General features: G+C 34.2%; 1 protein-coding gene across 1 annotated transcript; it reads right to left on the bottom strand.

Moving 5' to 3' along the window:
• Positions 1-9064: 9064 nt before the first annotated feature.
• Positions 9065-10860, bottom strand: LOC111915174 (nuclear transcription factor Y subunit B-8). The gene is made up of 6 exons (XM_052763696.1): positions 10690-10860; positions 10244-10476; positions 9927-10168; positions 9765-9830; positions 9626-9676; positions 9065-9315 (listed from the first exon to the last, which is right to left on the bottom strand). Exons 2-3 carry the CDS (start codon positions 10459-10461, stop codon positions 10018-10020), a joined length of 369 nt encoding a protein of 122 aa, XP_052619656.1. The 5' UTR covers positions 10462-10476; positions 10690-10860; the 3' UTR covers positions 9065-9315; positions 9626-9676; positions 9765-9830; positions 9927-10017.
• Positions 10861-11890: the final 1030 nt, after the last annotated feature.

An 11890-nucleotide genomic window follows, 5' to 3' on the forward strand; every position in this document is an offset into this window, starting at 1 on the left:
TCCGAACTCAGACAGCGCTTCGCTTCTTAAAAAAATAATTTCCTTTGATGAAACCTAGTATTATTACCACTAGAGTTTAGTCTATTATTCGCCGAGACTAATTAATAGTCTAGCTATTATTATTATTATTATATAAGCGTTAAACAATACTTATATAACCCATAATATTAGCCAAAGTACTTATTATAAGTTCCTAATGACGTTACTATAATTAAATAAAAGCTATATTAAAAATAGCGTAGGCGTAGCTCACTTACGGCGGGTTTTATAGAAAACCGGACTTTGCTTGGATCAGCATTCCCGATCCGAAAACCTCTTCTTCTCGGAGCCGTCGAGCACTCCGGGGCTTCCGCCTCGTGCTAGGGAGGTTCCTTAGGCTTTTCGGGGGGTTTCGGGGCTAGAGAGAGGTTCTAGAAAGAGAGTAAAGAGAAGAAAGAATGAGAAAGGTGTGAAGAAAATGAGAGTGGGAGAGGTTCTATTTATAGGGTGAAAATGGATGAACTTGGTGCCACATGTCGCCATCTAGTGGCAAGACTTGGGGAGAAAGCAATGGCCAAGATTGTGTCATATCACCCATTTTCACACATCACACTTCTGACTTCTAAATTCCGTAACTTTCACATACGACCTCCGTTTTTGACGTTCTTTATATCCACGCGTAGGTAAAAATAAGATCTACAACTTTCAATTTGACTCCGTCAGTTAATTCTCGACCGATCTTAAATTTAACAGTACGAGGAGATTATACTGTTAAATGTCCGCGTAAAATTCATAACTTCTACATACGGACTCTGTTTTCGTTCGTCTTTTTACCATTGAGTTCCTATTAATGAGATATTCAATTCTCATTTAGGTCACGTCGGCCAACAACCGCTCGATCTAAAATTCGAGTTTCGGGCTGTGCACTGCTAAGCCAAATCCTAGAAAATCCATAACTTCCACATACGAAGTCAGATTTGGGCGTTCTTTTTTTGTATGTTCTCAGTTTAATGTATACTACAAATTTTGTTTAGATTTCTAAGTCTAAAAAGTCCTCCGTCGAAAATTCACTATTTACGTCTCCCGGTGTCGTGTCGGTTTTGCCGTAAAACTTCGACGGACCATAACTTCTTCGTTATAACTCGGATTTCAACGTTATTTATATGTACGGAACCCTTGAGACGTATTCTACAACTTGGTTAAGATTATTTATTCTAAATAATCTTTTGTCAAAAGTCGTTTTCGACCCCTATTATCTCTAAATTGACTAGCCCGGCTCTACGGGCGTTACAATTACACATATATTCTTCCTACTCACCAAGGATACAAGATACAAGGTACTTCAAATGACTAAGCAAGCATCTCTATTTATAGTTGAGGGATCATAACTAAAACCCTAATGGGCTAAGCCCATTAGCCCATAGGCCCATGAATGGTGACAACTAATCATATTCCGCCAACATCTTTTATAACGTTCTTCCATGTCATACAACCCATGAGTATCAGCAACACACATGATGGAGCACTTTGTGCCACAGTGGAGCATCATGATGTACAAGTGGCGCATCATGAACACTAATGACCCAATATCCATCATGGTGTAATCCTTGAGTAATACTAACTTCTAAGCATCCTTGAACGATCTTGAGCATCATAGTGGACTTCATAGCATACTTGGCTCTTCAAGGAACCAAAATGACCCATCTTGCACCATGATGGCCCATCAAGGAACCAAAACGGACCATCTTGAACCATCAATAGTTTCAAACATCAAGTTGTTCCAAAACATTCACAATATCAAAATCATCAAAGTAATTATATCCAAAAATTACAAAAATCATGAGGGAGGATGTTGTGCCATTATTCCAGGCTCTTCCCCTTAATACCAAAAGTACCTAAAACCATAAATATAAACTGTAAGCATAAGGCTTAGTGAGTTCCCCCAAAGTACCACATACCAAACATACAACTAGGCCTAGCCCTGGGGTATATTCCAACCCAATAAGCAAATATGGGCCCCACCCTAGGGTATATTTCATCCCGATCATATGATAATAGGCCCCACCCTAGGGTATATTTCAACCCAATCATACGATAGTGGGCCCCACCTAGGGTATATTTCAACCCAAACATGCTACAATGGGCCCCACCTTGGGGTATATTTCAACCAAACATGCGAACACATATAAGTCACATGACAATTATCATCCTACATAACATAATAATGGGCCGCCATTGGTGCCTTCGATCCATGGATACAGTGAGAAAACTCACCTTACAATCGGATGAAAAATTTGAAACAACACACTGCTCCGAAAATCAACTCTATCGGTCACCTTTACAAATAACAGTGACCAAAACTCAGACTGCAACTCAAAATACCCAAAATACCTCTAGGTCAAACTTAGTCAACTCCTGGTCAAAGTCAAAAGTCAACCAATATAGTCACCACGTCGTGGCCTCCTTGGCCACATCGTGCCCAAAAACCGACAAAATAGATGGGTCTTGACCAAGTATCCACGTCGTGGCGACCTCAACCACGCTGTGGTGGTGAGTCTGGATATATAAAGACATATAAAACCACTAAATCATTTCCTTCAACTATAAGAGCTCTAAGGCTCAAATCTGATCCTTCCCATGGTCTTGATAGGTAAAGTTTCCAACTTTATCCCTCAAACCCCTCCATAAGCCAAAGTACCAACCCTAACCACTAATGGTAACTTAATGCATCAAGATTCTCATTAAGCACCAAATCCTTAGAGTTGCACCTCCAAAGTTTCCATAAAGATTTCACACTCCAAAGATACCTTAAAAATCAAGGTTGTAAGGACTTGCATGTCCAATACACGCCTTTTCCATTTTAGGTCAAAAATAAGGTTTAATGCCCAAAACCCCATGCATGACATCAAAACTTGATTATAATTCAGATCCAAGACACTAAATGCTCTATCTGATCTGGAGATTCATAAATTTGCAAACTTTATGAGATACCATTACTTAAGTACATAAAAACATGGAAAAGGGGACAAAAACAATAGATCTAGACACATGACAAGAAAAGGTTGAGTCTTGGACACTAACCACAGTCCAAGAGATATGCTAGCAGCTAGCTGAAGAAATGATGGTTGCCAAGCAACCAACTCACTAGGAGCTTCCTTTTCCTTCTAAAAATCACCAAAATGCACCAAGAATGAGCTCACAACTTCAATGGAGGATAAGGTTAGGATTTCTGAGGTTGGGAGGAAGATGGAGGCTAAAACCCTAGCCTTAATGTTCCTTATATAGGGTTCAAAGCCCGAAATTAGGGTTTTCACTAAAACACCTGCCCCGTTGTGGTGCCTCAAAGCCACATCGTGGCAGGTCATTTAAATCCCGCGACCCAAAATGTTCCACTATGTCGTGGTGATGCTCTACCATGTCGTGGTCACCCCCTTTTAAAGTAAATACAAGAAAGTTGATTCATACCTGGACCAGATGTTACAACAGATCACTAATTTCTTCATTAAGAGCTTAATCCCTACATATCAATACTCCACACTTCAAATATAGTCCTTCTTATTGAATTAAGGGATAAAGTTTCCAACTTTATCCATTAGGACCTTACCCCAAAGCAAGATCTACAACCCTAAGTCCATAATATGCTCTATCAAGGCCAAAACTTATGCATGGGACCAAGAGAACATTCAAACTAAGACCTTTTTTTTCACTTAATCAGAAGTCCATGACCACTAGAGTGTAACAATGAGCTCTAGAGTTACCCAAACTCCAAGATCATCCAATAAGGGACCAAAATCAACCAATAAAGACCATAAACATGAATTTCAAAAGAACAAGGTCAAGGTGCAAACTTTATACCTCCAAAGGTCCAAAAACTTGAAGAAGATGATGGATCTAGACTTGATCTTTACTTCCTTACACCAAGAAGAAGTTCCCTCCTTCACAAGCTTCACTAAAACATGAGAACAACCTCCAAAGCAAGCCATCAAGCTCATAATCATGGAAAGGAGGCTAGGGTTTTGAAATGGGGAGATGGAGGCTGGAGGATATGCTCTAATCCAAGAGTTAAAGTTCTTAAATATGGGAGAAACCCTAAAAACCGTGGTCTTGGGCTGCAACAGCCACCACAACGTGGCATCCTTCTCGCCACACCATGGTGTCCATCAGGACACGCTCACCATTACATTCCATGCCACGTCGTGGTCATCCATTCACCACATTGTGGCATAAGGTTTTCCTCAAAACCTTATATTTAATCCCTTAAGGTCTTCAAATGATCCATTATGGAAAATGGGTGTTATATATAACCAGATAATGAGCTAGGTAACACTAATACTTCCTCGAACAACTACACAATTATATGACCCTAATTTAGCAATTAAGGTTTATCACTTAACTTCCTTCCTATTAGAGTCTTGGCTTAAATACTCTAACTTATTTGGGCAAAAGACCATTTTGCCCTTCAAAACATAACCCACGACCTAAATCCGTCACAGTTGACTAAAATTCAAACCAGTCAAAAAGTCAACAATTAGATGTCAATGAGTCGCGACCCAGCTATTGGTCGTGTTACGATCATGCAACGACAAAATGGTCACGGGTCCCATCCAAAACTCATATCACGACCTATCCTTAGCCACGTTGTGATTCCTTTGGCAGAAACTCTTAACTCATTCAGAACTTAATCATTTCAGATCAAGAATTAGATTTTCAGATCTTATTCTTTTTAGTGACTTAATGGATAATGTTTCCAATCTTATCCATTCTAACTGCTAAACCTAACTCAATATCAAACCATAGCATGATTAAGTCTATAAAAGTTCATAATCTTGTGCATGGTTGCAAAAGAACTCATGCACTCTCGTTTTTCTTCTCCTAAAGGACCAACAACATGTTCTCTTGTAAGCTAGGGTTATGGAGTTGCTCAAAATTCAAGAACATAAGGTTAAAATGTCTAGAAGTGACTAAAAACTAACATGAATTCTAGATCTAATCATATACTAGAGTAAAACAACAAAATTTATCACTTATAATGCTTTAGATAAGGGTAAAAAGCAGACGCTTCACTGGAAATCAACTCTCCAAGCTTCACTAACTTTGTTCTTCTTCAAAATCTCTTCAAGGACCTTAAAACTCTCTAACAAGCAAGATGGGGGGATAGGGTTTTTTTAGGAGAAAGGAGGCTGAGGTTTGGAGAAATCCTAAAGGTTAGCAGTCTCTAAATATAGCTTAAGGCCCGATTTCTAAGTTTTTGGATCCTTGCGGCTTTGCATTGCATCCTATCCTTGGTCTCAACGCTACTTATTGACATGGCCCACTTCGCTACTTATAGAACTCACGGCGTGCACCCGCTAAAAATCCACAATTTTGAAACTTAAACAGTTCAATAAGGAAATAACTCATACTTGCAAAGTGTATTATAGACTATCACACATGAGACCATGGGATGGATTTGAAAGGCACAACCCCTTGATCATGAACTTAATTTCTATATTGCCAATTACAAAGCAAGTATCTCTCATTTACATGGTACTTTTGTCATATAACTCTTTAGTTTTACTATTTATTGTGTTAGACTTCAGTAAAGACATATCTCATCCTATATGAATTTAATGAATATTCTTAATCTCTTTAACATAAATATTTATATTTCTCTTAAAAACTCTTCAAAACAATGAAACACACTTTTTATATTTAAACTTCTTTAAAACAGTCAAACATACTCTTTACTCAAAACTCCTTAATATATCAAACATACTCTTTACTTTTTAAAACTCTCTAAAAATGTGTTTTCATGCATTAACATAGTATACATATAATACTTCATACCAATTTTTCATATAGATATACAATTATACTCTAGATAAGCTAGTTAAGTAATTTGAAGAGTAAAAGTGGTTTGAGGTCAAATGGACCAGTCAAGTAAAAGTTGCATTTTTTACTTAATCTAAAGAGATTACACAGGTCATGTACTTAACCTACGCTCATTAGACAACCATGTAATTAACACTTGTTCATTACATGGTCGTGTAATGCCCAACCCAACTCGGAAACATGGTTTTTGTCTAAATATGGTATTTATCTTTGATGTTGTTGACCTTAATATTTCATTCAGTGCTTCTAATGACCTTTATATATGAAATTGGACATGGAAACTTGCTTAACTACATTAATAACATCTTAATTGATTCACAACTTAATGTTTAAATGATTAAATACTTCAAAAGATTGGTTAAACTCATTAAAAGACTTCAAACTTCCAAATTAATCCATATGTTTCAATTTACATAATAGATCCATCAACTATGATCCAAAATAAAACCGATTTAATGATGTAATGTGATGTTCCATAACTACTAGAATACAATCATATTATCTTTAACGTTAGAACTCTATGAAACTCCATTAATGAACTTAAATTCATCAATAAGCTCCATAGAAGTTACTAATGGTAATAGTTGCTCTAGTTACGAAAAATAAAGGTAAGGAAATCAATTCTAATATTAATTTAATCTTTAGATTCATATATCAATCTCAAAATTCCATACATCTATAATAAAACCATAACATCTTCAAGGATAGAACTATATTCAAGCTCCATTAATGAACTTGAATTCATCAATAAGCTCCATACAAGTTATTAATGACATGAGTTCCTCTGGTTACCTAAAATAAAGATAAGGAACTCGATTTTCATATTAATTTAACCTTTAGATTCACATATCAATCCAAAATTTTGGATCCTTCATTATTTAGAGTTTAAACTCTTCCGAATTATAATTTGATTCAAATTCCAACTTGCAAAAGAGATGTTAAGGTTAGAATTGCATCCACAACATATAAACTAGCTATAAACTCCAATCCTCATAATATATCCATCTCAAATTTGGATTTTCGAGGATTCATGAAGTGATAGACAAGATTTTGGGGAAGAGTATAGTACAATGGTTACCTTCAACTATGGTATGGATTCAAATTAAGAAGATCTCAAATTTGACTCTTCATTCTTGATTGCTTCCGAAATCAATCTCAATCTTTCTATCTAACATTGACGGATCTTCATAAGGGTGAGGGGGGTTGTCAGTTTCTTTTTAGAACAAGTCCATTACTATTAAAAACTTTATATATTAGACCCAAAACAAAAATAAATTTGACTATGGCCTCCCTGTTCTTCAACTTATATATATATATATATATATATATATATATATATATATATATATATATATATATATATATATATATATATATATATATTACTTTCGCCCCCACTCATTTGTTCAAGCTCCGTCACTAGTGTCTAAGTCTCCAATTGTTATCTAAGTCTCCAATTGTTTCAAATGAGGAAGGGATGAGTGTTTGAGAGTTGATGCTTAAAAGTTTGGACACTTGGCACTTATAGTCCTTCTAAACTTAAGTTTTCTTATTAACCCTACTTTGACATTCTAACAATGTTGTAACTTTTAAATTTACCCAGATTAATTTATTTCATTATGTTATGTAATTTGTTTTATTAGTCTATATTTTAAATTATCTAAATATATTTATATTTATTTCTCAAAAGTTTTATTTTACTAAAAATTACAAAACTTCTAGTCTTAAATCCGGATATTACACATTGCAAGTGCTCTGAGATATTTTGTTTTCTAGGTTTGATATTTTTGCTCGTAAAGGATGATGCACATTGCTTGATTTCCTTTTTATATGTTTGATTTATAAAATCACAATACATATTTAGACACAATAAAGTAATCATTACAAATTGAATAAATATGCATTACATAGAAACATATTATCCAATTCATCATACAAAAATTATAAGAATTTCAAAATGATCTATAAAATGATATTTTGTAACCCAAAAAAATCTTGTTAGATTCTAATATCATTTTCAAGATGGTGTAACTCTTTGATAGGATTTGACTTTTTTTTCTCAAAAACAAAGATTGTTCTTATTATATTTCATTATGTTATTTTTGCACTATGATAGAACTTCTTATCAATTAAGTAATTTATAAATTACTTTATATCAATTTAAATGATATAATGTACGATGATACACTTTGTTCATATTAACAACTACAAAATTCTTCGGATAAACTTGTTTTAAAACATGAAACATATGAGACTTTAAAAGAATAATGGTTAAAATATCTAGAAACACACAACTTGCTATAATTTTTTACTAAATACTATAAAATACATATGATTCCCTCAAAACAATAATTATTAAATTATTTTTGAAGTTAAATAATAACCTACCGTCATCTTATGCTTCCCCTTTTTTATTTTCCCAAATCACTTCCCCACCGCTATTCACCGCCACCACCACCGTTGCCACCATCACCATCACTCACGGCCATCTGCCACGAATTAATAGTCGACTCCTTGCAAATACTACTTAATTTCACTTTAAGCTTTAGAGTAAAACCTAAATAATAGCTAGACAATGCAAATTCCATAAGGAGACAAGACAAAGACAAATTCATGGTCGAGCTAAAATTATTTTTGTTATATTTAAATATTTCACCTTCAAAAATAATAATATTATTTTGGCATTTATTTGACTTATTTAGGGGCGTTTGGGATTTTGCTTATTTATTTCAAATTATACTTGATATATATTAACCTATATGGTATTAAACCAGGTTTTTAAAAAAAATGTTTGAGTTAGTTTTTGCAACACAAAAACTTATAAGTTACTTTTAATGTTTGTGGATAATTGACTAACTGTTTATATTTATAAAATGACAAAATAGATGTAAAAAAGCAAATTGGTACCTAGCCAATAATACGATCTATATCTTTTTTGAAGTTAAGATAATAATAAAAGGGTACATTGGTTTTCACATATAACAAGCACTTCAGAAAAAGTTCAAAAGAAACAATTTAGCAAAAACTACATCTAAACACTTAACAATGTTTATTAGTAGTACCAAGTCCAAATAAATTAATAATAAGCAATCCCAAACACTAGTTTCTTTTTCTTTAAGATTATTTAAAGCTAAACAATAAAGATGGCTGAATAATTGAATCTCTTTATGATAAAGTGTTTTAAACATGTACCACAATGACAAGTAATCACGCATTTATATTTTGTACATCAAACAAATGCTTGCGTTGGCATTGAAACAATGGAATGTATCCAATATTCGGGTTCAAATACGCGTTTCTTCCACCAATTCATTTGTGAAATACAACAGATAATTTCAAGAAACCACAAAAAAGTTTTTTTTTCTAAAAAAAAAATCTCTTTAAAATCCATCGAACAATTTTCATTATAGGAAATGCTAATTAATCTCTGCCTTGCATCGGAACCATCATATGCTGACTCTGCATCTGTCATAACTCATAACCCATGAAATCAGCTTTTGATAAACACAAAAAATAGCAATTTACTTTCATTTATAAGTTTATCATAATATCATTCTTTCATTTTTTCCTATTACAAATTTAAGAAAAAAAAATACCCAATTATAGCAATGTGATGCTATAAATGAATAGACTTTTCAAAGTATAATGTCCTAATAACTTTAAAAGTTGAAAGTACATTATTATAATTTATAACTGGGTAGATTTTTCAAAGTACAATGTCTTATAAAGAATAAATTAATAGAAAGAAATGAAAGTAGGATGCTATAAAGAATACCTGTGAGTTTCCATAATCTAGATCATCCAAATATGGACTTTGATGAGCAAGCTGTGGATTTTTATATATGGTGAAAAAAATGTCAATTTGCATTGTATTTTATAAAAACTTTTTGTAAAAAAATGAAAAGAAAAGAAACCTGTGCATTATGATCATGATCAGGTTGCACCCCATCTCTCCCTTTTGAAGATCCCTTGGTGTCACCCTAAAAATGGAACTTGTTAACAATTATGCATAAAAAATTTAAACAGTAATAAGTTTCTGTAATTAAGATCGAGATAAATAAAAAAGCTTCACTAACCTCCATCTGTCACAACAATCCGTTCAAGAGCATAAAGAAACAGAAACACAAATTCATCAGTGACTAATGAAATTGAATCCACAAAAATATGTTACACAGAAGCTAAAAATACCTCTTTGTATCTAATCAAGTATAACTTAAGAGGCTCGATATAATCTTCAAACCCTAGAGTAGCCATTGCCCAAAGAAGATCATCACCATTGATGGTTTTCCTCTTCTCCTTTTGACACTTATCACTCGCCCTACACAGATTAAAATCGATTTCAACAATCCGGAAATCCTAATCAGAAGAAACTTTTAGATTTATATAAACGTACTCGCTAGTGATAAAGCTGATGAACTCAGAAACAGCTTCCTGGACAATCTCCTTCGCATCCTTCGCCATTTTCGCATTAGCCGGTAACGCCTTCTTCATGATTCGACTGATATTCGCAATAGGCAAGAACCTGTCCTGTTCCCGGACATTCGATGACCTCGGGCTTAATTCGCCGCTCTCATGACTCCCGCCGCCTGGACTCACCGGAACATCCGCCATCGGGAAAGCAAAACCCTAGAGTAGAAAACCACAAAATCCAAAACAAACCGAGGATAAGGAACAAACTTTCCAGCAAACCCATCGACAAAAGACCATCCAAAAACCCTTCGATGAGATTAATTAAGATAAAGATAGAAACGATGCGAGTGTAGGTCAGATGTACGCATATAGGATGAATGTATGAAATTGTTGTATACAAATGGAGGTATTGCTCTCTTACAATCTTACCAGTTGATGGAGAGAGAAAAATTCGTAAAGTTGGAGAAAGATTTGGGCGCGAGTCGCTGGATGAAGATGGAGAGATCGATCGGACGCTGGAGAAGAGAGATGAAAGGAGACGATTGAGATGCGAAGCTCTCTTTTATCAACGCCGTTCGTTTTCTTCTTTCGGCTCCTTACTATTTGGGTAATTTTCTTCTATGAAAAATTATGTTATATTCTAAACCTTTGTGTTAAAATTTGGATAATTTCATAAAATTATAAAATAATACATTACTAATAAAATAATATATATTTATCTTATACTGTGTTTACTTTATCTTTTAGCCTTTAAATATTTTTAAAACACTAATAAACTTGTTTTTTTTTTCATATACTAGTGTTTGTAGAATGGCATTTTCTATCATTGTTAAATTTCTTTTCATATCGTTAGAGAAAACAGTCGATACTTGTCAAGACTTATAACAAATAACAAACCTGATGTCATTTTCTAAGTTCTGATAACTTTGTTACTAAGTAATGTGGATAACACACGAAACTTATGTGGTTTGATCAATGTGACATACATCCACGAACAAAATGGGAGTATTATTTATTAACAGAGTTCTAAAACAGAAATTACAAGTTAACTCGACAGAGATTCATCATACTCGGTAAGGAGAAAAAAAAAAAAGACAATTTAAATGACTTAGCATTCATCCTTATTTACACTTGAAGGATCAGACCTAAAACCCTAATAAGTTAAGCCTATTTGCCCATATGCCCATGAATGGTGTCAATCAATCATAATCTACCATGCAGTAGCTTCTGGAACATTCATCTATGACATGCAACACATGAGTATCAACAACGCACATGATGAAGCACCATGAGCCATAATAGAGCATCATGATGCACAATTGGCGCATCATGAACACTAGTGACCCAACATTCATCATGGTGGCACAACATGGTGTATTTCATGAGCATCCAAGAGGACTTCATGGTACACGTTACTCATCATGTAACGTCCCAAAAATTAAGACCAAAAATTTCGATTTTATATTAATAAAACCATTATCCAAAACAATATCATAAAACCATAATGAACTTAGAGTATGTCAATAAACATCCAAATACATCAGAGTTATATAAAATGCAAAACAATGTGGTGTGTGCAATGCAATCATCCCGAGCTCTTCTCTTTTGAAATCGAGGTACCCAGGGCCGG

This window comes from Lactuca sativa, chromosome 1, assembly GCF_002870075.4.
Source record: "Lactuca sativa cultivar Salinas chromosome 1, Lsat_Salinas_v11, whole genome shotgun sequence".
NCBI classification, from domain to species: domain Eukaryota; kingdom Viridiplantae; phylum Streptophyta; class Magnoliopsida; order Asterales; family Asteraceae; genus Lactuca; species Lactuca sativa.

Bases quoted from the DNA above. Each gene is read 5' to 3' on its own strand.
- LOC111915174 (XM_052763696.1), bottom strand. From the start codon at position 10,461: ATGGCGGATGTTCCGGTGAGTCCAGGCGGCGGGAGTCATGAGAGCGGC. The intron at 10,169-10,243 runs GTACGTTTATAT...TAATCTGTGTAG, and splicing joins ATCAGCTTTATCACTAGCGA to GGCGAGTGATAAGTGTCAAA.